General features: G+C 39.4%; 3 protein-coding genes across 5 annotated transcripts in view; 1 reads left to right on the forward strand and 2 right to left on the reverse strand.

The window, feature by feature from the left end:
* Positions 1 to 960: 960 nt before the first annotated feature.
* Positions 961 to 5,732, reverse strand: LOC106806778. The gene is made up of 8 exons (XM_014808847.1): positions 5,440 to 5,732; positions 3,515 to 3,681; positions 3,211 to 3,300; positions 2,866 to 3,032; positions 2,474 to 2,542; positions 1,684 to 1,803; positions 1,352 to 1,517; positions 961 to 1,017 (listed from the first exon to the last, which is right to left on the reverse strand). The coding sequence occupies exons 1-8, from the start codon at positions 5,540 to 5,542 to the stop codon at positions 961 to 963; spliced, it is 939 nt and encodes a 312-aa protein (XP_014664333.1). The 5' UTR covers positions 5,543 to 5,732.
* A 1,487-nt stretch (positions 5,733 to 7,219) lies between these two features.
* On the reverse strand, positions 7,220 to 25,350 carry LOC106806790 (ribosome biogenesis protein bop1-A-like). The gene is made up of 19 exons (XM_014808868.1): positions 25,242 to 25,350; positions 19,376 to 19,603; positions 18,974 to 19,057; positions 18,447 to 18,598; positions 17,949 to 18,066; positions 16,062 to 16,163; positions 13,934 to 14,155; positions 13,280 to 13,441; positions 13,066 to 13,146; positions 12,608 to 12,677; positions 12,309 to 12,441; positions 11,979 to 12,082; positions 10,890 to 10,969; positions 10,464 to 10,574; positions 10,116 to 10,190; positions 9,829 to 9,931; positions 8,854 to 8,938; positions 8,353 to 8,460; positions 7,220 to 7,900 (listed from the first exon to the last, which is right to left on the reverse strand). Exons 1-19 carry the CDS (start codon positions 25,335 to 25,337, stop codon positions 7,747 to 7,749), a joined length of 2,268 nt encoding a protein of 755 aa, XP_014664354.1. The 5' UTR covers positions 25,338 to 25,350; the 3' UTR covers positions 7,220 to 7,746.
* Positions 25,351 to 25,405: 55 nt separating this feature from the next.
* LOC106806788 overlaps positions 25,406 to 27,607 on the forward strand; it is a 10,696-nt gene continuing 8,494 nt past the window's right edge. For 2 of the 3 annotated variants that reach the window (XM_014808863.1, XM_014808866.1), the window contains exon 1: positions 25,406 to 25,476. The gene's annotated coding sequence lies outside the window, so the exon portion shown is untranslated. Of the gene's footprint in view, positions 25,477 to 25,666; positions 25,683 to 27,607 lie in introns of those variants that run through there. The other variant, XM_014808864.1, reaches the window with a different exon arrangement.

Below are 27,607 nucleotides of genomic sequence, written 5' to 3' on the forward strand. Positions count from 1 at the left end.
ATCTATCTATTTATCTATCTATCTATCTATCTATCTATCTATCTATCTATCTATCTATCTATCTATCTATCTATCTATCTATCTATCTATCTATCTATCTATCTATCTATCTATTTATTTATCTATTTATATATCTATCTATCTATCTATCTATCTATCTATTTATCTATCTATTTATCTATCTATCTATCTATTTATTTATCTATCTTCCTAACTACCTATCTATCTATTTATCTATTTATCTATTCTAGAGAGAGAGAGAGCGATAGAGAGAGGTTTTTGGCTGAGAAACTGAAGAACCGAGAAAAGGATCTATCTATCTATTTATCTATCTATCTATCTATCTATCTATCTATCTATCTATCTATCTATCTATCTATCTATCTATCTATCTATCTATCTATCTATCTATCTATCTATCTATCTATCTATCTATCTATCTATTTATCTATCTATCTATCTATCTATCTATCTATCGATCGATCGATCGATCTATCTATCTATCTATCTATCTATCTACCTATTTATCTATCTATCTATTTATCTATCTATTTATTTATCTAGCTATCTATCTATCTATCTATCTATCTATCGATCGATCGATCGATCTATGTATCTATCTATCTATCTATCTATCTATTTATCTATCTATCTATCTATCTATCGATCGATCGATCGATCTATCTATCTATCTATCTATCTATCTACCTATTTATCTATCTATCTATTTATCTATCTATTTATTTATCTATCTAGCTATCTATCTATCAGTCTATATCATATATCTATATCTATTTTCTCCCAAAAAATTCTATAGAAAATTTGCTTGAATCGTTTTAGAGAAAAATAATCGATATGATGTCACTCGCTCAGTTGCGCCGAACTTTGCAGTCTATCTCCACATAAAGCGAGTATGACCCGTACGTGTTCAAATAAAATGAGTACTAAGTGAAGCATGACTTACTGGGACATTAACCCTGATATGCTCACAGCGGATATCGAATACGATGTTCCATCCTGTAATATAATTATTATTAATATTATGAATATAAACATATTCTACGCTGTGATTGATAGAATTTTCGCAGAAAGGTACAATAACGTTAGATAACCGTATTAAGTAAAGTATTTCCGTATTCGGTTTCTGACAAGCCACAAGTTACCAAAAGCAAAAAAAAATCTTCTGGCTTTTCCCCAAATTTCTCATCTACGGGTGTTCTAATATTCAAAATTACATTTCTCTCTATCGTTCTAGATATCTCTGCATCTGTATCAGTATATGCGTTTGTTTCTGCTTTCCATTATCTCACTCTTCCTCGTCATTCTTGTCCCCTCGTGCCTTTACACTTACCTCCAAATATCCCCTGTTAATTATGTATCTACTCAAAGCGTTCAGGTCGCGGATTCCCCACGCATGTTCCTTGACTCCTCTCAATAGAAACTTTCTCTCTGTCTCTCCAGCTACAGATATCTCTCCCAACAGCTGCCCCCACAACTCGTACTGCCGCTCTGCTAGACTAAATGCATGGAAACATTACGCCCGTTTTAGAATAATCAGCTTCGTACATATAATATATGAAAACGTAAATGTCTTCACAGAAGCTCTTATATGTAAATAGGCATATATTTCTATATTATTACTTCAACGTTAACATTGCTATCAATTTTTCATAATTTTTTTACCTGTATTCGCGAATTTGCTCTAAATAGGCGTATGTCCAAGGTTCGCTGGCAACTGCGTCAGACACTACGAGTGGATGGATGTCGTCAAAATAACTGAATTTACCTGTGTACGCTGTCCACCTTAATGGCAAACAATTTCAGGGTGTGAATACTAAACTTTAAACATTACATCTCTCCTTCTCCCCCAATCTCTCCTCTCATATTCTCATATATATATATATATATATATATATATATATGACATGCGTGACAGATTCATGGCAGTGATTCTATATTATGGTGAATACTACTAATACCCCGCTTTTCACATAGGTAATGCGTTCCAGAAAAAACATTCGTAATGCGAAAATCTGTAACGTGAATCAGGTTTTACCATTGACAACAATTGTATAATTAAAGATGCGTTCTACGTAAAACCCTCCGATCGTGCCACGGCGGAGGTTTAGGCAGAGCTGGTTTAGGTAGGGCAGTGTAATTAATTCTGCGCTGATCTATCGCAGAGGGATAGCTGATAGTACTAATATTATTGGGTTATTAGTGTGCAGGAGTGCAATTCATAGATAATTAAAACCATCACAGTTTACGATGCAGCTGTCTTCGTATTTGTTACATGAATTTTATTTGCCGCGATCGAGCATCCCAGTTTTTGAGTAAAACAACCACTTTTTTTTAATTACGAAAAAGCGAATTTTTTTATCGCGAGTTCGATACAAATTACGTAGATGCGAGTTTACGTTACCCAGGCTGTCACATCTCAGAATATTACTGCACTTCTTAAAATAACACTCACACGAACGCAAACTTCACATGAACTAGTGCGCCTTCCTCATCTTGATCCCATGTATTCCTCTCACCTTCTCTATAAACACCAGGTGAAAATTTACAGCTGATTTTGAAACTGATCATTAAACGTATTTCTTATATGGGCATGCATATGGCGCTCATCAGTGAGTAATATCTGTATAATCTATTCATAAACGAACAATTCCAAAAATACATTATTAACATATTAATGACATATTTGTTATATTATGTTATATATATATATATATATATATATATATATATTACAATTTTTAGAAATCACTCTTTTTATGTGAATGCACTTCTCGAAGTGCCCGAACACGTTTTCACGTCTTTCATGCTCAAAAAGATCCCCTTCTACCAGATCAATTATGATACCTGAGAAGTCCATTAAATGTGACTCTCCATTTCAATAATGGCTCCAGCACCTCGTACTGCAGACCACCGGCAGTAAACGTCTGTCCGTCAGTGTTGTACACTGTTGTGTCGGGAAAGCCGGGGAAGTGGAAGTAGCGGCCATCTTCTAGTTTCAGCATCAACCACACCTGAAGCGCATCAATAACATGCCTAACCTAGAACTTGTTACGGAAAATCGTCCTCAAACATTAAATCAGGAGGTGATATCATTTATACGATAATGCTTATATATGCAGGAAAGTCATACGTAGTAGTCAATACTAGGCCTACACAATACGTGGCTGATATGTTTTCATCTAATATTACCTCAGCCCTTCTGTTGGGCCTTCGAATAATGCGGGTAACTAGTGTGTTTCCGTGACTGTCCACGCCATTCATATACACGGAGTCGAATGCCTGCGAAAAAACAATGAGCGATATAACGGGCAGATACCGGTAGATTCCCGCACTACACAATTTACTGGGCTAGTAATACCCTAACGTATACTTACGACACTTTATCTAAACCATTGGACTGATTATAAACGAGCATTTCTATTTTTTACTCCGAATTAAGGTACAATATCTTCTAATATCAGTAATGTAAAACGTGGTTTTTGTGGCATCTTACATCTGGGTGATCTTGTAACGGCTGTACAAGCTCGTCCTTGCTAGCAGGGAACTCTGGCCTAAGACGTGGCCTGTCCATCCGTGGGGTAGAGCAATCATCTGGCCGTCTCCATCGGCGAATCAACCAGTATACGTATACGACTGCACGCTTGACAGCGTACCATCGTCCTGCAGCGACCGTGAATCTCATTAAGAATATTAAGAACTTTATTCTTGTTGTTATTCGTTTATTTAGCACGCGCTGCCTCGGCGCTTCGCGGCTCTGCAGCTATAGGCGAGGCGCTACGCGCCTCGGCATTCGGTGAGAAAATGCCCCGTTTGAGAGCCGAGACAGGGACACTGTGAAATCATGAAAACTGCATAAAATGTGCTAATTTTGCTGTATTTGTATGCATATTCTGTGCATATCCGTCTTACCTCTGTATGAATAGTAAGAAAATGAGAACCTACATTTCATGAGTATTTTACTCTGGTTTTTGTTTACGATTTACGGTCTATCCTGGTGAAACGTTAGATCTCTATAGTATGTGGTAAAGTGTGTTTTTCACCAGGTTCAGTAGCTGGACAAATGCAGAAAGAAAGTATTAAAGTAGGAAGTAGGAGGTAGGAAGGTGGTCGTTCGAGATACGGACACAATAAAACTGCTGAATTTCTCGTCCGTCCACGAACTGTCCAGCTGGTGCCCATCCAACTCGACCAGCTCGAACTGTCCACCGTCCAGCTCAATCCGAGTAGGCAAAATAACAGGTGTGCGCTACAGTCCCGCAAACATCCGCTCACGTGACTCACTAGCTTCGCTTGTAGCAAACTCCACGACAGATGGCGCTCTCGCTCTGGCTCAATTCTAATATCAGAGCATATAAATCAACTCTGCTAATATCCTATCCTATCTTAACGTTAATGATTACCGCTCCTGCTCGTAACGGCCGCTAGGGCCTACTCACCAGAGCGCAGGTCAGTGTAGCGAACGCAGTCAAGCGTAACATGACGACTGGTATTATACAGGTTAATCCTATCCAAAGTCAAACTGCATGCAGCGCCCCCTTCCCACACTCAGGATATAGAATTGTGCCAGAGCGAGAGCGCTATCTGTCGTGGAGTATGATCCATTGATCCAAAGTATATAAGGTATTATCCTGAGTGTGGAAAGGGGGCGCTGCATGCAGTTTGTGCTTGTAGCTGGCTGTCTACGGTCGATCGCGCTGTGTACCACGGTATTAGGTGCGCTGTGTGTACGCGGGCGAGCAAGTGCATCACAGCAGTAGCAGCAGCAGCAGTAAGACACGCGCCAGATACATAAATACATGTTTCTATGGCTGCTTTCCAACGTGAGCAAGTTTTGTCATAAGACTGAAATATGAAATCGCGCTGCTCGTGGTTTTGATCCGTGAATCTGGTCTTTTATTCGGAATTTCATTCAGTGTTTGCAGTACATCTTCCATCGTAGGCCTACTTTATGTCTTACGTTTACGTCTCCGTAAAAAAAAAAAAAATTATGTCCACATTTTCACAAAATGTAAGTGATTCTGTTCACTTTTATGGTTAAATTGCTGCGTCATACTTCCTATTTTGCTATTCCGATCGATGTGAACAAATACCTGTGACTTATACATATAGCCCATAGCAAGCATTTAATGTCGTAATCAATATATCAAATCGCCCAGATTTTTTGTATTTTTAACCAGTTGAAAAACAATCTTATCAGGAAAGAATTTGAGGATACATCGAGTGCCGTTAGTACTTACTTTTCATGTAAAAAATTGCAACAAAACTTTTACAATTATACACCATAGAAAATTCGTGACGTAGCCAATTTAAAGGCCCTCCGACGTACGTATTCTTCAGGATAAAACGCCTACCGATCGGCGGGTGACAGGGTCATATTTATCGGGCGCGTATATTCGTGAACACACGTCGACGACTTACCGGGCTGTTCATATTTCCCAGCGATCGGCAACGGTGAGCGTGCAAAGAAGCAGCTGTAAACGACGTAGGCTGTCGCCAACGCTAGGAGCACCGAGACTAGCATCGTCGCACCGAGCTGGTCGCTGTCGCACACGGCGCCGCGAATGATCTTGCACCAGAGTTCACTCGTCGAAGGTGTACGTCGAGCTAGTGCGGAGTTGACTGACGTACGATATAGGCAAGATTTGACGCTTATCAGCGATGCAGCTCGAGGATAAAGGTACACACCGATACATTAACAGCGCGCTTGTGAGTCAACCTTTGGGTGTGAGATAACGAGACCAGTTATACCGGGTAATAATGTGATTTCGTACAGACATCGGAATACAAATTCGTTCGGTTAATTCACTATTTGCCAGACCACTGTACACTATAAGAAAATAAATGAATTCGACTAGACATAATTCACTAGATTCCCTTCTGTATTCCTGTGGATTATGCACTATTATAACGGCGTCTTGTGTATATGAGCACGCAGAACATACAAGTTACCTTCATGCAATATTGCGTTCACAGTAACAGCGAGCATGCATAGTGAGCTCAGCCGCTTGGTTTTCCTGTGTAGCCTACGTGACGCGAAACACGCACGCACGCACGCACGCACGCACGCACGCACGCACGCACGCACACACACACACACACATATAAAAATATATATATATGTTTATATATTAATGAAAAAAACCGGACACCGATGGATACACAACAAAAACAAAACATAGATGGTATCATGTATACCATATATATTCCAATAGAGCGAGGTTCCAAGACAATGTCTTTTCGTGCCAGACTCTGGCCTGGCATGGCCTTGTCATTTTGCCAATTGTTCGAGGAAGAGTCGTTGATGCCTCAAAAGTTCACTCATCAATATATATGTGTATATATCTGTGGAATATATACGATATATATGACCCTCTATATATTTTATATATATATATATATATATATATATATATATATATTATACGCATGCATGCATGCATATATGCGTCTGTGTGTATGAGTGTGCGTGTGAGTGTGCGTGTGAGTGCTTGCGTGCGTGCGTGCGTCCGTCCGTGCGTGCGTGCGTGCGTGTCAGCGTATTCTTTAAATATTTTGTCCATGCTCACACTTGGCACATTGATGTAAGTGCACCTAATCTTTCATCATCTAAACTGTACTATTTGAACAGCACGCCGCCATGTTAGTGTGCTTAAGCTTATTTGATTAAATGAATGCAGGGCTATATTCTGCTCTTATTCTATCCTGTAAATAAAGATAAGCATCATGAAATGCGGTCCGACCAAAAATGAGATTTTGTGACAGCTATGGATAACGATGTGTCAACCCATAATGCGGTCATCTAATAAGCTCATATGCAAGGGCCGCTAACGGTCGCACGAGGAACTGCCAATACAGCTGCTTATGCATCTGTGGGTTAACCGCAGTTACATATTAGACGCACGTGTCAATGTTATAACCTAACATAACATTAAGGATTACGGAATGGAATTCACTGAATAGGAGTTATTACACCATGTATTATATCTATTCAACGTATTCTGCTCGAATGTGGAGCAGAATACCGCAGTGGAAGCGTTTGTAACGTGAGAGGCACCTAGATGAGACTCCAAAGAACAACGTTTAATGGTATTCTTATTAACACCAATGAAGCGATTACCTTACCCGATAAGCTGACATAGGAATAGAAATTATTACAGAACGTGGACACCTCTAGAGGATAAAAGCACAACAAAAGATATAGATTTGTACAAAAAAATCGTGTTTTTTTAGCACAGTGCACGACAGTTGGACAACATTGTTCGATCCAGCTTGGAAATTCAGCTCATGTTACAAATATAAATCCAGTGGCCATGATGATTACTGACAGTTAAAAGGACTAAACACAAACCAGTGTTTCACAAATCTATCCCCTATGTCAAATGTAAATAGAAAATCAAGCTAGCTCATATGTGGCATGATAATTCTAGGCTGATTTCATACCTCTGCATCCATGACTCTGTGAAACCCTACCATGTTAAAAAATGCCTATAACCTTTATATGCCAAAATACCCGAATTTTACCAGTTCACGTGAGCTGGGCGTACACGACAGATTTGATATCCATGAGAATGTCTGTGAACTGAATCAGTACAGTAGGCACTAGGCAGCGTTGCCTCCCATTCATAATTACTTTGTGGACCAGTGCCATTTGGAAGCAATGACACCATGATGGTTGGGGCAAACAGTGGCAATAGTATAGGACAGCAGTCGAAGTGCAGCAAGTCATCACGTGAAGAGTCTGACCGTGTGGTCAGCACCAGCGGAGAGGAGCCATGGCTGCGTTGGGTGGAACATGCAGTCCAGCACACCCAAAGCCTTGTTAACCTTGTGGCCACGCAAAATCTTGACAGGCACTATCAGGGGATTCTGCAGCAGATCACTGAAACAGCAAAACCATATAATCCTAAGTATGATATCCAGAAAAGCTATCCAAGGGTAGGTAAATAAATCTGTATTTTTTTGCTTACCTTTCAGTGTGCACAACACTGTACCAATGAATTCTACAATGGTGTCTGTTATCAGCATCATTGTAAGTAGTCATTGTATTAAATAATAAATTGCAGTAAACTAAAGTAGTACAGTAATAAAGTATAGATGATGCTGATACAATCGCACCACTATAGTTGACACATTTTGCTACGGTACTGATACAGTAATAGAAGTTCAGCTCCCGCTATCACACACAGGATTTACCTGCAAATCAATGAGCCATGAAATCATGTAAAAATGTCAATTACATAGACAGAGGTTGTGAAATGGTAATGCAATTGAATAAATCGTAAAATGGAAGACGGCAGCAAGCAGGCAGCAAGAGAGATTGAAAACACTCACGCGTAGACCATCCCATGGCAGACGATGACTGTACCATCATCCGACGCAGACGCAAACAACGGGTAACGCTTGTGGTAGCTAACTTGTCGGATTGCCTTCTTGTGGTGCCTGGAGATGTGCCGACACAGAATTATGGGGGTTATGAGTCGACATTAGGCAACAACATGTTAGAAAAGTAACGTTTTGGCACCATGTGACAAATGGTTACAAAAACATCCGACTTAATACAAGCAATAAACTTGCTACAACAATTCCTTGGTCAAATATAAACAAAGACAAATGCAATGATTGATGCAATGAGTAATTGTTTTATTATCACCTCATTTTAGTCTATCACTATTATTGAGTCTATTGCACTCTTATGACAAAATATTACCCAGGAGATTCATTTACAGTTATTTAAATTTGAAATGTTAAAGTTTGTAATCTCTATTAAACATTCATATTACATATCCGAGTAAGTGCAAATTATAGAGGTATAATTTGGTTAAAAAAGTTTACCTTAGAGTTTGATAGGGTTTGGTAGACAGATCTAGATCAAACCACCCCAGCCTGCAGTCATAACTACCGATGATAACATTATCACCTGTTGAAACCCAAACACAAGTAACAGTAGTTAATGCACACACAAAAACAAGTATATATACAGTCAAACAGGTTAAATCCTGCATTTAAAGGGATACATTACTCTAGGTTCTTCAGATATTTTCAGTTAAAATAGGTTAAAATTGCGCTACCTAAAAAGTTTTATGGTTCAATATTTATTAGAAATATTTTTTTTTAACGTTTTAAAACTGACGGCTATATCGTTGCTTACAACGACGGTGGCACCACTGGCAGCGCATCCACTGACAAAGTTGTGCAAAGCAACATTTTGGCTGCAGGCTACAGACCGAGGGTGTTTCTTATTTATTGATTTAAAAGCAGACGGATTGCAATATCTTACAAACGACACTTAGTTTCAGTTATAATATGGATGAATTTGTCCTAAAATGAATATCGTTCGGTTAAATAGCATTTAGGTGTAAATATAATTGCACTTTTGTGATTAGCCCTCGGTCTGTAACATGCAAAATAAATTGGCAAATGCGCAACATTTTCAGGGTGGCAGCACGATCGCGGGTGTCATGTCAGCGCCCAAAAATAAAGATTTCGAAATGCAATGTTGTTTTATGACAAACGTGAATGAGTAATTATAGAAATTTGTAGGTATATGCTATTATTTATGAATCTACTATCATAATATACTCTCAAATTCTGGGGGAAGTATCCCTTTAAATACATAACTGTATTTGAACGTGAGATCTAATTCCATGTGGATAAAACTGAGTCCTCCCACACTTTTCCTCAGTTACAGTGTTTGGGCATTACTTCCCTGCAGTAGAGAACCCATCTTATTACATATAACAGAATCAGGATTAGACTCAGGGGTCCTATATAACTGTGGTTGGTTGGTTAACTACTGCAGCTAGTTACCTTTAGGATGTATGGCAATGCTTGACACCCACTTGCAGTTGGTCAGTAGTTTCTTAGTGAGCTCCTGTTTCAGCAGGTTATATACTCTAACATACCTCTGAGTCTAAAGACAACAAATACAATAAAAGTACAAACAATCATTGACAACTATTCATAGCGGTTATCATATTCGTTTGTTGTTATTATTATTCGGACCGCCTATACGTGATGAATGAACATGATATTCTAGTAAAACACACAAACAAATAGAAACACATGATATTATGTATATTACTGTTCATACTTACAGCAACAAATAGATATGGTCTGGTAGGATGAAACAAAACAGACTGAACCAACCCTTTGGACTTTCTAAATGGATTCTAGAACAGAACAATTATCAAAGTTACTACAACAACATGCATAATGCATTCCATCTCTCATAGGTGGAGCTTAATCTTGTAAGAATGTAAACACTACCCCCCCCCCCCCCCCGCTCGCCAACACTATTAGAACTATGAACACCATGCACACCATGAAAGGAGGAATCCTTTGTTATATTAAATATCTTTTTTTCAGCTAAAGTTCACCCTAACGCAGAGCACATGTATGTCAGGTTGGACAACCTGATTGCTGCTGTAAATGTAGGTGCTTACCTGAGACCGTCTACGAGACAGCTGATGTAGCATTACTGAGCCGTCACCTGCCTGTGGCTCCACTGTCGCAAAATAGTCACCCTTGCTGTGCCAGGTCACCTTACTCACCTCCTGCAATTGCAACAGCTGTTTATTTCACACACATACATGTATACAATGAACACTGAATACAAGAGAACATTAAAGTTGTCACAAATAATTTTACCTGCAAGTATAATAAATTTTATTATCTATAATTTGACAACTACATCAGCCTACAACTAGTTATGCACAACAAATTCTTTTTTCAATCATTCATCTTAAATTTAGCCAATTTGATGCCCATAAGGTACTATGACACAGTAGTGAAAAATGGGACCAAAATCACAATTTTATGGGATAATGCAATAGCATGCAATAAGCAAACCTAAAGAATTACTTATGCACCTTTTTGAACTCCAATGTCAATCTGAATCCTGTGTCATACTTTTCAGCTGGTACCTCTTTCCAAACCACTGCTCCAGAATCTAAAGGAAGCCACCAATAATAAAATTATATGAAAACAATATTCTCCATACATTAAGAGTGTGCAGTAACAGTAGTGCAAGATTATCGCTTTCCAACAGTAAACAGCAAACGTGACAATGTCACACAAAAAGCAGTAACTGTCAAGATTATAACTCTATCAGCCTGACTAAAAATGCAACGCACGAAATTAGCGCTATTTTGCCGGCGGCCACCGGTTCACCCCCCTAAACGGCCGGGTCAACCCCCCATATAATCAGTCTACTTGGCCTATTCAAAATTTTGCCTATCTTGACTTTATATCAACAATATTTACCAATTTCCTGACTAGTTTTTACTTAGTAACTACTAAGAAGTAAATCATGTTCCAGCAATTCCTGTCAAACAAGTAGAACTCCATTGATAGCAATGAAATACTGAAATACTACGAGTATGACTAATAAACACAAAGCTAATACTATAAATAATGGAATAGATTAAACAAAATTAAGTGCCTGTTCATTTTGTCTAAAGCCTAGGACACACTAGCGATTCTATACGCTGCCCGGCAGCGTATATTTTCGCTCACGATTTTAGAACGCCGTACGAGTTGCGCGTACAGTTGCACACACTGTCCGGTGTCCAATCACTCCAACGGGTTTCCTAGCTTTCGTTGCTACACTTGATTCGCTGCTAAAAACAATCGCGTTCGAACGCGATTGTTCATTGTTGGGCGCGCTGGTGTATTTGTATGCAAGCGATGAAAAACCGGGCGGAAATATTCAACATGTTGAATGCGAGCGATCAGCTGGGCATATGGGATCGCGAGCGAAATACGCTGCCGTGAGACCGGACACACCGCGCGGACCCGGCACCAAATTTATCGATCGCAAGCGGCCAGCATTGAAAATCGCACAGTGTGTCCTAGGCTTAAGGGCCTGTTTAAAATTTTGGGTGGGCCTGTTCACATTTTGGCTAATTTCATGCCCTGAGAATGTCATCATGACATAATGTAAAACTGGATATACACACCTTTTGTTTCCCCTTCAGTCAGTGAGTTTTTCAGGGTAGCATCAGTGCCATTAGCTAAAAGTTTGTCTCCTGTACCAGGATTCAACAACACTACCGTCGAATTGCTTTACCAGCAAAACAAATCCATCATTAATACACAGTCACAGACAGAACAGGAAAAATTATCACCAGCAACCTATCTATTTTTAGGAACCATGGTTTAGGTAAATTAACTTAACGAACTGTATGACCCAGAATAAAGTGGTTTATACGATGACTATTTCATGAAATGAACTATAACAGATGGCCGGCTTTATACAATTTGTTCAATTAATAACTAATACTTCTTACATTGCCGCAGCTACCAGGCACAAATTTGAGTTTGGACACCACGAAATATCCTTCACCGTTCCTTCCACCTGTAGAGTTTTTAGGCATCGACCAGTAGCAACTTCCCATATCCGTATAGTACGGTCATCTGAACCTTAAACACGCCAATAAAAATAATAGTACCAACAAACTCCAATTAAACTATGCAACTGCTAATCACCGTATTTTTATACATAAATTAAAAAAATTCAATAATTTTTCTATGGCAACCGATACCCAACCGTTTTTTTCCCTGTAACAGAAATCCTTCAACTACCTACCTGATGCAAAGAATTGCCCTGTTGGTTCCACACTGATACACCGTACAAAGTCCTCATGGCCAATGTACACCTTATGGATGAAAGATGTAAAATAAATAATTGAATAAATTGTTTATGCTATAGAACTACATCCTAACTGAAAAACATCAGAAATGGATCATTCTTAATTCCACATGGGAATTAAGTTTCACCTGTCTTTAAGAACAACTTATACCAGTAGAAATTTAGCAATAACCAGAAAGTTGCCCCATTCAAACTGAAGGGAGTGTGTGAAGATGCTAAGCTATTTAATTAATACAGATCTATGTCAAATGAACATGGGTGCAAAATTGACTACTTAATCTTAAGTTTAATTAGAGAATCAGGTAAATGCATGGTATACACATTTAATGCTTTTTTGCGTGTTTGCACTCACTACTTAACTTAAATCATTGTTAACTATGGATGATGTTACTTACAATGGAACATATTGTAGGAAATGGCTGCAAATCTCTTGGCTTTGGCAGCTTGGGTATCAAGTCTTCTGGCCTGACATGAACCTGAAAAAATATAAAAAGTAGTTTAATATGGAATTTGTTGTATACAGTATACACAAAAAGGTACATTTAAAAAGCCTTCGAAAATTCACAACCTTCTGAATTATTTCTATATATCTATTTTTCTAAATCATACCCTCATCTTGCGCTGACGGGGACAAAGATAAAGATCTAGGCATCGTTCAAAGCGGTCATTGATGAATCGTGTATAAGCCGGCACTGATCTTAGATGTGGATACTTCTTCGGAATGAAGTTGATCTTTCTTGTTTCCGGCTCCTGGTTTTCCCATGCCTCTACCTGTTCTCATGGAAAACGTTTCCCATTGCCACCATGCACCTCAAAATACGTTGGTCATAATGCACTGCTTACAAAGGATACATACCTATCTAAAGCTGGTGGTCATAATCCTTATACATAGAAATTAAAATTAACCTTACGATGGCAGAATTATAAACACATAAACAGAATATATTTATAACTCTAAACTACCAAGATATGTGTCAATTTTAATTGATGCTATTATAATATTTCAGACTTGATTGAGTAAATAACAGCCTGTCTTACTAGATTTTTCACAAAACATCCCAAGGCAGAGAGCATGAATTGTGCTTGCAAACCGCTTTTGGAATGACACAGCTAAACGTAAATTCACAGTCTGCTAAAAGGAGTAATGTACAGCTAACAGCAATGAAATGTTTCTTCTGTAACACATACTCATTTCAATAATAACTTTTAAACTTGCCCATCTCTCCCGGTTTTAGTGAGTAGCCCCACAGGAATAATGCTTACCTCATCAGGTGTAAGCAGGTACTCTGGTGGTGGGTTATAGCTCTCCTCGTGACCAGGCAACATAAGCTTCGGTGCAGGAATGTGATGCTTGAGTCGGCGCTCCATGGCTGCTGTCTGCGACGATTCACCATCCTTCCACAGGTCGTAGAATTTTGCAGTTTCATCCTTAGGCACGCGTGGCTTGATCCATCCCATTTTTATAGCATGCAGTATTTTGCTAACCTGTTTGAGAAATGTGCAAAAAACTATTCTTTTACAGTGTAAAGTTAGATGCCGTTGCTTGGAAACGTTTTGTTCATATGAATATCCACACTACTCTTATTTAAAGGGATACTAGACTCTAGGATTTTACTGCATACAACTGTACTTACTGTATAACAAATCGTCTATACCCACACATACTTGTTACCAGATACCTAATTTAATTGTTATAATTAATTATACATCAACGCTACGAAATTTGAACGGCGCCATTCTGCCACCCTAAAAAAGTTGCGCATTTCCCAATATATTTTGCACGTTACAGACCGAGGGCTAATCACAAAGGTGCAATTATATTTATACCTAAATGGTATTTAACCGAACCATGTTCATTTTAGGACAAATTTATCCATACTATAACTGAAACTATATGTCATTTATAAGATATTACAATCCTTTTGCCTTTAAATTAATAAATAAGAAACACCCTCGGTCTGTAGCCCTTGGCTGAAAAGTCGTTTTGCGCAACTTTTCAGATCGTGCGCTTTGAGTGGCGCCACCGTCGTTGTCATCAAACTGTAGTCGTTAGATTTAAAACATTAAAAAAATATTTCTAATGGTGATTGAACCATGAAACTTTTTATGTAGCGTAATTTTAACCTAAATTAACTGAAAATAACCCTAGAACCTAGAGTAAAGGATCCCTTTAAATGCCAGTCAATCTTATATTTTCTATGGTATTTACCAAGCACCTAGCTCTAGTAGTATAGCCAGCATACAGTTGCCACTGTACGCAGGCTATAGTACTAGAGCTACCAAGCACCATGCCAAAAGCATATCTTAAACCAAATACTAGAGCCGCAGAGTGTTTGGGCTCATCTGAGGTTGTGTTGCTAGAATTATAAACGTAATATTTAAGTCGTGCGTAGTGAGACCTTTGTTAGTCGCAGATATGCAGATACGCAGTTGCGTACACATCATTTCAGCAACCTTCTGCATTCTGCATACCTCTCAAATCCCATTGGTTGATACAAATCGCGTGCCTCAAACTCCTGTTTTATGGTGCATTGTGACCCTAACCCTAACCCTATTAAAAAAATTTAAAAATTTAAATCTTGTAAAAATTATTTGTTGTTATGAAATTGTTGTAAATAAATAATGTAAATATTTGCCTTAATTGGAAAGAAATAGTTAAATGGATAAAGATAGAAAAATACAGAAAACAGGTAAATAATAAAAAATCTGATGGGATTCGATCCAAGGACCTTTGAGCCGTAATCCTGTGCTGTAGCCGTTGGCCTATCCAGACATATTGGCTTTCCAGATTATGGATATGCCATTGAATATGAGAACACTGTGACATCATTGAGACAGTTCAGGAATCCATGTTTAACCCTCCTCTTGAGGGTCAAAAGGTTATCAGACACTTACTCTTCGCACGTCAGTGGAAAGCACATTTCATGGTCCTTTCAATAAAGTGATAAAAATGGTAGGTCAGCGCTGAAACAAAAATGTTTTTCACTCTGTCCGTTACAAAATGTATAAAATCTGCCCTGTGCCCCATTGACCTTTGACCTGTGACCTCCAATTTCGGCACAGTGATGGCTTTTCCTACCGTTATGCTATACACCGACTATCACAAGCCTAGGTTGAGCCGTTTAGATTTGTGCCGCAATTCTGCATTTCCTCCCTATACCTTAAGTTAAGGAGGAAATGTTCCCCACTCTTTTACACCTCTTGACCTTTGACCTTTGACCCCCAGCTTCGACATCCCAACTCGTTTTCGGATTACCCCCCCACGTCCCGACTTTCGAATACGCACGCACGCACGCACGCTCATGCGATTCTACAAGCTGCCTCTGACTATGTCAGATGAGCTAATAAAATACAACTACGTTCCTCAATGCTTCATATTCAAGCTTCTCACCTTTTCTTTTTCTATCTTCGATGGGATGAAACTGCGCTTGTGCTCAGGTTGCCTGGTTACAGGATGAACCATCGTGTCGTGGGAGAAAAAATCCACCCATGGCTAGAAAGTAAACATGCTATAATAAGACACAGCTCATGCGGCCACGTCTGGGAAAAAATGTTTTACAATGATATTTACATTTTCAGACGATAACATGCACTGCATTTTACTCACGCACGGCGTGACGACAGTAATCTCTTTTAAAGATTGGCTTTGTGGTAATTTACCACACTGCCATGCCACACAAATAATTATAAATTAACTGAACACTAATTTACCAAATTATAGAATTTGATAATAAAATATTATTTTATGTTACCATCTGAAACACCCACATTTAAATATAGACATGACATAAGGAATGTTAACCTATTTAAGAAGTTAAGCAACTAAACAATAAAGCCCTAGACGAACATGCGGCCCCGGTAGTTGCGTGCAGCGCACAGCGCACGGCTAAGCCGTGCCCCCCCAGCGAATACGCCACCCCCTTTTTGTCCACTTAGATAGATATCTGAGACAGGGGTCTAAAACCGAATTCCGCGAAAACTGGGCGCAATCCAACCGACATTTCGGCATCGACGGCTAAAGGCCATCTCCAAACGGCCCATATTAATTTTTGGCAGTGGCGCGCCTTACGGGTAACACGTAGTAGCTCCTACAAGAAACCCTAAGAAATGCTGTCACTCAGCGACCACGCGCTCGCTCATTCGCCGCTACGCGATGACGTGGGCTACTGCCGAATATAGCGTCACGTCTATCACAGAAGTTTTAACGAAGATGCGTACGGCGCTCCACGTGGGCTGGCGCGGTCTAGATGCTACCTCCAAAACTGCCGCCGCCGCGGCGCCCCTGGCTGCGTACGTGGCATGTTTTTACCAACCTCGTGACCCCGCGCTGCCCGTGACGACGGCACGTCGTGCGAGCACGTGCTGGCGTGGCCGTGCCAGTATTTACATGTAGCTAATCCTACGTATACTGGCCCCTGCTGCAGCCCCTGCTGCCCCTCCCCCCAAGGCCGCTGTAATCAAGCCGGTGTACGTCTGACGAAAACTGCGCGATGTTACGCTTCCCGCTATACGGATTCGCGCGCCCGCCCTCTTTCGGTGCGCGAATTCGTATAGCGGGCAGCGCAAGATGCTACATATGTAATACCGTCGATAGACGGATAAGTAAATATCTAGGAATAACCTATTGTTCTGGTTTGGCATACATGGCCAGCTGTGTAAAGTTGTAAAGCGGGAATAGACAGGATAGAATTAGCCAATTGTAGACAGTAGGGTAGTACGGACTGACCATAAACAATAGGTAGGCGTGTCTACCTATGAGAGTATATAACCGCGTGTTCGACTAGAGAGAGGAGATCGGAGACACAGAGCGATAGTGATATACAACTTACAGACATAGACGATATTGGTTTGAGACAGCTACCTCACAGCCTTAACTTCGTAAGTTAGGTCATGTTACTCTTGTACCTCGACTGTACGCATTCGCCACGTTATGGGCGGATGCATAGTTAAGTATGTTCTATTAAAGAGATTCCTGAATACGTTCATACTGTTCGTTATAGTCTATTATTATCTGCACTCACATAGACGCTAGCAAGGGTGTACTACACACACTCACGCGTAACCACTCATACGATCACGGGTAGCAAATAGGCTTCCCTATACATACAACACCCCGCGGTCGCGTGCGCCCAGTCCCGCAGAAGTGCACGGCTTAACCGCGCTCGCGGTCGGGGAACAACGCATCTTTTGCGCAATGCCATCTTGTACCCGGTCTCTCTGGATAGCTTCTACACTGCTTAATAACTATATCTTCACTATGGCATCATATTATATTTACCTCATAAGGATTATATGACACATCTGGATACTTTCCTGCTTGTATTTGCTGGACAATATCTAGATCCTGGTCAGATAATATCACACTTTGGCCAGTTTGCCTGTCCTTTACAGTGCGCCTACAAATTTACAATTACAATCTAACATTAGTCATAGCATTTTCCTATACTTTTCCAAAAGTACATTTGTATCAGGTGCAAATTTTTATGTATCATAATATAAATGTCAATAGGCCAATTTCACATTTCGACTTCTCACATTTAGCAATGTTTTATAACACATCATAGCAAACAGCTACTTTGGAAAACAGTGTTTTCAACTTTCCCTTGAAGTTTTAACATGTTAGTTGGACACCATGCCAATACTGGCAGAGAAGTAAGTGGGTTGGATGAATTGTAATTTTGGAAAAGCATATACTGTGAAGATAAAATAGTTGGTTTACATACAATCCACTACATTTCATAAAAATGTAAATTGGCACATAACAGAGAATCCTCACCAATAATCTGGATTATCCATTTTGTCGAGAAATTTATCGAGCTCATCGCCTGTTGCTGGCTTCACAATCTTCCTTCCTCTCCAGTCATAGCCTATGTGCGGATAGTCATTGTACCACTCCAGTGGGATGTTACCGACTGTGTTACGGATATCCTAGAATAGTGTGCGTACATAGGCTCATTGACAACAAATACACATTCTTACCTTAGTTCTTTTCTTCAGTTACAAATTACAATTCCTCTTCTTCTCTTTCACAACCACATCTTTATAACAGGAAGCTATGGAGTTATTATGAATAGAGGAACCATTTAGAAATGCATTGCTGAAATGTCCATTAACCATTCATTTATAAGCATTGGCTACAATAGAAGATTGTGATACATTGTGGTGTTGCAATAGTCTGTGACACTGACACTAACGTTTGAAAGTTACCAAAGATATTGCAAGATTAGTTGACTAGATGAACCATGTTTTCTATATTGACAACACTTATAGATTCTCGTATATCTACAAATATAGTCCACACACCTCTTCATCTGAAGAGTCTTCTTCATATTCATCTACTTCAGGCATGTTCTTGCTATCCAACCACGAGCCGACATTAGTAACAATCTAAAATAATCACGCCAATATTACCACATCTCTTACCTCATCATATATATACTTAGCATTAGTAAAAAAAAGCTTAAAAACAATGCAAAAAAGTAGGATTAATAGTACTATTAAATGGCAGAATGCTTTAACACATCACAAATAAAGCAATATGAAATACAGTTGGCTTCATTTTTATAACATAAAAGATATATAATTCATGTCTGAAATAGCAAAGATCTACCTAATTAATCTCTGTGATAAAAATAAATGCATAACATAACTGATAACTTAATAAAAGTATGATAATATTTTATGTGCAGCTCATGCATCACACACCGTAGTGTTGTCCTTTTTCATTTCTTCTTTTCTAAGATCTTCCTCTTCGGCATCATCATCCTTACTGTTCTCCTCTGAGTTTTCCAGAGAACTCTCATCTGTGGAGACACTCTTTCCTGAATCACTCTCCTCACCTTCAATGTCGTCAAGTTCAGAAAAGATGCTTTCTTCAGAGTCGCTGGTATCAGATAGGTCATTGGCATCATTTTTCATATTATACTGCTCATCCTATTAAAAAAAAAGATGATACCTACCATGACTGGAAACCATAAACCATATTCGGACAGCAGTACAAAGGCCATAATAAAAATATTGTTTATTTGCCCTCACCCGACCGACCTGCCAAAAAGGGACCGTCTCAAAAAAATTTATTGAGCTTTCCCATTCCTTTTTTTTTTACAAATTGTATCACTGTACATTATATAAATCTGTAGGCAATACATTATATGTACCAAGCAAAACAAACATTCAACATAAAAGGTATCTCTACACAAGCACACCCGAGCATGTAGACACCATGCTGAATTTGTAAAAAGACCCCCCTCAAAAAACTTTCAGCCTGGGTCGAGTGAAGGCAAAAATCTAAAGATTTTTTTAATTGTGGCCCAAGACTCAAAGGGAGAGGGATCAAAATGGTCAGGTTTTAAGAAGGGAAAGAGGCTATGGAACATTGGCACAATTCTGGCTGAAATAAATGGGGCAATGAGATTGAATATAGGCTATGGACAAAACTCATTGGCCATTAAAAAAAAATGAAATGGTCATTTTATTTTTCCAAGAATGTCAGCTTTTTAAGCAGTTATCAAAATTCATTTCTGGCATAGTAGACATGCCTTGTTTTTAAAAGTCAGCCACTTATAACATAGGCGAGACTGGTTCTGTTTTGTGATACTGTGCTGGAACAACACCCTCTTACAAATAACAGTAATGAGTAGCATCAGTTCAATTTTAGAGGCTCCGCTCTCACATAAAGTCTAGGAAACCCTTCCTTGTGGTGCTTAGCCCAGATATCCCAAAACCCAAAAGCCTTGTGTACCACCCCGATGGTGGTTGTCTGATCTCACAATCAACTTAACACAGTGCCATTGCTCAGTGACATGTTAAAACTATTTTCATCTTCACTAATTTTTCTAATGAAATTAACCTCAGACAATGTTCTTTTTACCCGAAAGTTTCATGTTTTTTTTAAATGGTATCTTTGTAAAACTTGCATAGTCACCTCTCAAGGAATGGAACTAATGTACAGCTGTCAGCTTGTAAATAAAATTTCCAAGTATTGTTGGATGAGACACATTCATTTGATCATGCATCAACATCGAATCACGAGTTCATACTCGCTACTGATACACAGCATGGCCATGTAACTTACAATGTAACATTAGATTAGGCAGATTCTGCTTGAAAATTAAAAATTGTCCTACAATGTGGTGGCAATGTGGTTACATATAATTTTATCCTGTGAGATTTACTATGAGTATTTTACAATCATGAGCCATTACTACTACCCAACAATATTTATGGACTTTAAACCGACTATGTCATGAATAAATTGGAAAACTGCATAAGTGTGGACAAATTGGGTCTCACCTACTAGCGGACTTTTTCTACGGCACAACAATCACCACAAATTTGTGGTGTTATAGACTATAGTATAAAACAACAAATGAACAGCCATGAAACCATCCCACAAAACTAGCGCACGTAGTTAGGTGACGCAAATATTTAGAGAATGGTCTCACAAGAGTAAAAATCATGTGCTAGGTTTGTTGACATGTGTAAACAATCTAATTTGAAATGCAGATCGGTGCACATATTGGTGGAGACAATGTTGTGCGAGTGTTCTATGACATGTTAGCCTTACTACATGCATTTGGTGTTATGCGAGTATGAGAACGGTTAAGATATTATGAAAACGGTTGGTAAAAATATGAGAAATCCTCACTTTTAACACGTACAGTCATAAATTGGCATTTTAGTGTACAAAAACATTACATGCCATATGGAGTATTCTTGGTCAAAATTTAAATGACGTTTTTTTTAATGTGGTAATTAATTGCCCATTGAAAATGCCCTAAGTTAACCTAAGATTTAGCTTAGATTAACTAGACTAGGCTAACTAAGGCATGCATAGGCATATGTATATATGCTATACTGTAGTATAAGTAGGTATCACAGTAAAGCACATTATTGCGGTTCCTGCTGCACCACAAGTGAGAAAAAGCTTCCCTTTCAACAGGCGAAATTCGCACCAAGATTATTATTTTAATGGGAAAATTATATACCATTTGAAAGCTGAATGTATAGACTCTTGCTTTATGATATTTTCATTAAAATATACCATTCACTCACAGAGGTATTAGACCCTGAACACTCTGCTAGCTGGGCATATATTACGTCTTTCGCCAGCCATTGTGAAAAGCCATCGTTGCAAGGGGATAGCTCTAGTCCCAGGCGCTTTTACGCCGATGTAGTAATCATTTAGAAAACATAACAGTCACACAGAGCAGGGTTTTAGCTTTAATTTCATGTGAAATATGTTGGGGTAGGTAATAAAATATTCCTCTAAAATTACGGTTAAGGATTTTAATCGGGTAATTTTCATCGAAACGTCGAACTATTTTTCGTGATTTTCATATCAAAATGGAGAGAATTTAACGAAGAACCCGATAAGCAATGAGCCAATATTCACTGTGAGATGGCGTGGCAGCGCATAGCGGCTGAATATAAGGTATACGAACGAAGCATCAACACAGCGCGTTACAATCATGCGCGCAGCAAAGAAGGTAACGTCTTTGCCGGCAACTGATCAAGCGAGTCGAGCGTCGAAACTAATCACTTCTTTCACGAAATTAGTTACTATATATCCTCTACGGTCGTATTTTATTGTTTTAATGATATTTTGCAGTTTGGGAAAAATAGAACTAGAAGACGAAATAATCAGCGCTGTATCTTTCTTATCGATCTTGCCGGTCCACACTGGCGAGCTGCGAGTCGGTGTTTATGTTTTGTTTATGTGTTGCTAGTCGATCTACAGCAGCGTACAGCTGGTGTAGTACTCACTGTACTCACTGAGGTCTTTGAATTTAAACAATTTATGACGAAACAACTGAATAGTTATCTAGACTAGTAAACATGTATTTCAAAATTGATGTAATGAGAAATATGAAAATTACATTTTATCCTTGATGAATGGCGTGCATTTTTGTTTGTTAAAAATGCACTTGCGCGGCAGTTTAGAGCCACAGCGCGCGCTATGTTGCAGCGCGCGCGCGGTGCGTTGCGGGGCTATGTTTGGATACAGTTTAAAAAATTAGTGGACATTTGTCATGGTCCATATTCACAGTCTTTTAAACTTGATACCTATTGCTTGGTCTCCAAATACTTCTGTGTACCGTACGGTTTTGAATTTATGTGGATTTGAAAATGCATTGAGAACTTGCGCGCAACTAGTAAAAATGTGCATTGTTACACATGGCAAAATATGCTTTATAAGGGTTTTCAAAAAATCATTAAAACAAATAAAAATTTTGCACAACCTGAAAACAATAGGAGAGTTGTATGCCATAGGTAGTTTAAGATGACATCAGTTCAATGTCACTGAAGGGTGCATTTCTGAGATATGACTGTGCAAATATTACTGATTATCACTTATGCGTTAATTTAAACAAAATCGACCTTTCCCATTACTTTTAAATAAGCATATCTCAAAAAGTATACATTCAAATTTGACAAATGAGGTATCAAAATGTTTCTTTTCAAGAGCTTTATAATAAAATCCACAAAGTTTAAAAATTTAGTGCACTTTAAAAATATCACTGTGATACCTACTATAAGTATGGCATCATGTCTTGACTGCAGAAAATTTGTGTGGCAGTATCATTGCAGGAGCAACCGCAAAATTTGCAGCATACAATGGTACAATATCAGCAACATTTGCAGCAATGCCAGCATGCAACAGTACAATATCATTACATTATCATGGTTAATAATTATCACATTTGCAGCATCATGCAATGCCAATGGTACAATATCAGCAACTTCTGCTATACTGCTTAAAAACTAAAATTGTGATTAACTTGAAAACATTCCTCCCTGGACGTTATTCCTCACGGACTGTCCAGAATAAAAGTAGAAGTAGAAGAATGGAGAGAATTTGTCTCAAGGATCTGGATCTGGATAGTTTACTGTGTAGCCCACGGTTACGTGGATAATAACGCAGAGACATTCCGTAAGGAATAAACGTCCAGGGCTATAGCTAGCTATGGGGTGTGACCTAGCTTGGGTAAAGCCAGGTAGTTAGCCTTTCAGCCGAATGGCAATGAGGGTGGTCACAGCCAGGGTTTCTTCTACATATGAGGCACTGCAGCACACCGCCGTTGTCAAATTTAACAACGCCGTTGTGAAAATGTTCCTGTATTTACCTGCCGTTGTCAAAATAGTGTCAATCCAAAAATAAATAGATCATCACGTGCTTCTGACTATATACATGGAAAATCGTAATGAAATTCACAGCAACGTTTCTTTTTGCGTGCCGGCACACTCCTGTGTCATTCCTGATTGCAGCTTTTCCCTCGATTCCGGGAGTTTTCCTGTCGCTCCCTCATATCAGCGCGGGGGGCAACCCTACATATACAGCAATAAGCATACCCAAGTGACTGTAACAATCAGTGCATTCACCCCCCCCCTTACTTCAATCAATGCCGCCCCAGCCAGCAAGCACGAGCCACGATGTGCACAGCCACGGACGTGGGTAACAGGGGTGTCGCGGGCTGCTTTTTTTCTTCTTTTTTTCTTTTGTATGAATGCGTGAGAATGCGTAGGGCATGCGGGAGTGCGGGAGAAGGGGTCCAGATGCGTGAGTCTCCCGCGAAATGTGCAGCATGAGACTTGGTAGGTCTGCTAACAGAATAAGATTTAAACTATAAGGTGAAATTTTATTTTCGAGGTGCACCAAATACAGTCTTAGATATTCCAATTTTCAAAATTTTGCTGGGGGAGACCATCAGAACCCCCTCTACCTCTCTCCCCCATGTCTGCCTGCAAAATCCACATTCATGCCTACTGCACACCTTTGAATCCATCATGCGCGTTTTTCCCCAAACTGGCCATTACCGCCGTTGTCTAATTTTCCCTCAGAAGAAACCCTGCACAGCCAGTTTTTTGCGCCCCTCGGTGGTTCTTTTACGTCCCCAATGGCCTTAGTATTACTGGAGACGGGACCGCCATTTTACGTGATCATCCGAGCCACGGGAGATTCACAGTCTCCAATGTTGAGAGCCAGGGGCCTATTGTGAGAAACAAAATTAGTCTTAACATTAACTTTTTCTCTTAGACCGTCGTCAGAAACGCTGCGAAGTTACCTGAATGAAAAATCGCAGCAGATTTCCTCATAACAATACGAAACAAAGCGCTGTCGATGGTCTATGACAAAATGTTAGTGTTAAAACTAATGTTAAGACTAATTTTGTTTCTGACAACGGGCTCCAGGTTTTTACACCTTGAGAAAATTCACTGCCCCGACCGGGGTTTGAACTCACAGTCACAGCCTTCAGTGGACAGTATAGTATTACTATTAGTGTATACGTAGCCTGACCACTGGGCCACGAAGGCGCTCCATAAGAAGCTCCCGAAGGATAGAGAGCATGTCCAGTAATAAAATCATCCTATCCAATCACCATCCTGGACATCATCTCTATCCTTGAACCGAGAATTCCAGGTCCAGGACTAGGAATGACACTCACGCTGACTGACGGACACTGACAGAACTAATGACGTAATGATGTAGCTCTCAATTAACGTTATATAGAACCAATAACAAATATTAAACTATTGAAAACAAATTACACAATATCAAATAGCTATTTACAAAAAACCCTGGATCTTTGTCAGTTTCTTCATTTAGTTTTCGCTTCTCTGTTACTTTCTTGACTTGTGAACTCATGTTATCAATGGCGGCAGCCATACTCTACTATACTGCCACCTATTGCTAATCTTTTAAATTAAAGAATGGTATCTTGTTCGTGGTAATCAGCAGCATTATGGGTGCAACAATTGTTTTGGCAATTTTCGAATGGCATTTGTTTGTTTTGGAAATCAGATATGTGAGTTTATTATTAATATTACTTGGAGTGACTACTGTTTGTGGATGAGAAGGGAATAAAACTTGGCGATAACGCAGCATCATTGTTCACGGTAGACTTAGTAATCACCAATAAAACGTGAAAGTTAGCGTGTTAGACAAAGACTAGGCCTAGCTAATAATATTATTATTAATAACTTCTGCTTGACAGCCGACAGCCTACGTAACGTACGTAGCCTCGTAGGCTAGCTCTAGTACTAGTAGTAGTAGTACTAGTACTAGTAGTAGTACTATATAGTCTATAGCCCGCGTTCATTAACTGCCGCTGGAGGAAAATAACCTTAGGTATCACGAAGTGTGTTATAGGGTTAGGGTTAGGGTTTTTGCATCATTCCTTGATATACGGAAAGTATCATATGTACATCAGTAATTGATGATAGACAGAAATCTGTCCATCACTTCGTGATACCTAAGGGCTTTTTAAGGTGCCTAAAGTGGATTTGCACCCTTTAGGCTTTACTCTTTAGCTTTACGAAGTAATGTTTCATTGTTTGCCATTGGCATTTATTACGCTGTGGCTCCTCGACCGGACACATCTCGCGGAGGGAAGGGAAGGAAGACATTGCGTCTGAACAGAGGAGTTGCTCCGACCTGTGATATTGGAGGATAAAAATAGAATTCGTGACGTACGTTTCGTTTTCATTTTGCATACCCCGCCGCACACTAGGCCCTATTAGTATTAGGCCTAAAGTAATATTAAGTATTATGCTATGACCGGTACGGCGGTAGGAAAATGTACTAACTATCATGTGGCGTGAACGATTTGAGTTACATTTCTATAAATTCTAGCTATTATAGACACATGTCTCAGCCTTATGGCCCTGTCACACCTCGACGATTTAGCCAGCGTATGCCGACGTATCAAAATTTCTCTAAAATGCTGGCATACGCTGAACTACCGATGTTTTTTTCAATTTTGGGCGTATACATAGCGTATTCATAACGAGTTGGACGTATACTTAACGTATTAGGAACGTATATAGAACGTTTCGATAACTTATAGATAACTTATATCAACAAATACTTAGCGTGTTGCCGGCGTTCACAACTTATGCCCAATGATAGTCTAACTTATGCATATAGCGCGTGGCAGCGTATCGCCGACGATCACGTGTCATAGCCTATAAAAAGGCTGCCGCTTGACGATTCAAATCATAACCGCACTAGACATCACAGTATCAACATGCCAATACCATTTTTATATACCAATTCTCCTAAACGCTGCCAATACGCCATTATACGGTAGCTGTAAGTTAGAAACATGTTCAGTAAGTTCTGTGGTCGTTCGGAACACGTCAAATACGTCTACATACGTCAATATGTGTTGGAGATAAGTTACACATAGGTTCAAAGCACGTTACTCATAGGTTAGAAATAAGTTTGGGTACGCTAGACATTATCTCGACGTATTTCGACTTATGAGTAACTTACAAGTAACGTGTGTGAACGTGTGTCAACGATCGCATAACTTACCTACAACTTATATGGCCCGCGTATGCGGGACGTATGGGCATACGCTGGCATACGTCGGAAAATTTTGAGCATGCTCAAAATTTTCCGACGACCTCGCCGTACTACGATGTATACCATGCTGCGTGCTTCAGCGTGCTCTTAACTTATACAAAGCTTACCCATAACTTATTCGACGTACGCCAGCATATTCACCAAATTGTTCATACGTCGGTATACGCTGGCTTTCATACAGAGGTGTGACAGCGCCATTAATCTCTGTGAATTTTGAGTATTGAAGCGTGATTAGTCTAATTAATTAGCAAATATGCACGTGCGGTATCGCTCATACTTACCCAGATAGCATGCTTAACACGTCTTCGGAACACGTCAAATACGTCTACATCTGTCAATATGTGTTGGAGATAAGTTACACATAGGTTCAAAGCACGTTACTCATAGGTTAGAAATAAGTTTGGGTACGCTAGACATTATCTCGACGTATTTCGACTTATGAGTAACTTACAAGTAACGTGTGTGAACGTGTGTCAACGATCGCATAACTTACCTACAACTTATTGCCCGCGTATGCGGCACGTATGGGCATACGTCGGAAAATTTTGAGCATGCTCAAAATTTTCCGA

This window comes from Priapulus caudatus, unplaced genomic scaffold (genome assembly GCF_000485595.1).
Source record: "Priapulus caudatus unplaced genomic scaffold, Priapulus_caudatus-5.0.1 Scaffold179, whole genome shotgun sequence".
In the NCBI taxonomy this organism is placed as follows: domain Eukaryota; kingdom Metazoa; phylum Priapulida; class Priapulimorpha; order Priapulimorphida; family Priapulidae; genus Priapulus; species Priapulus caudatus.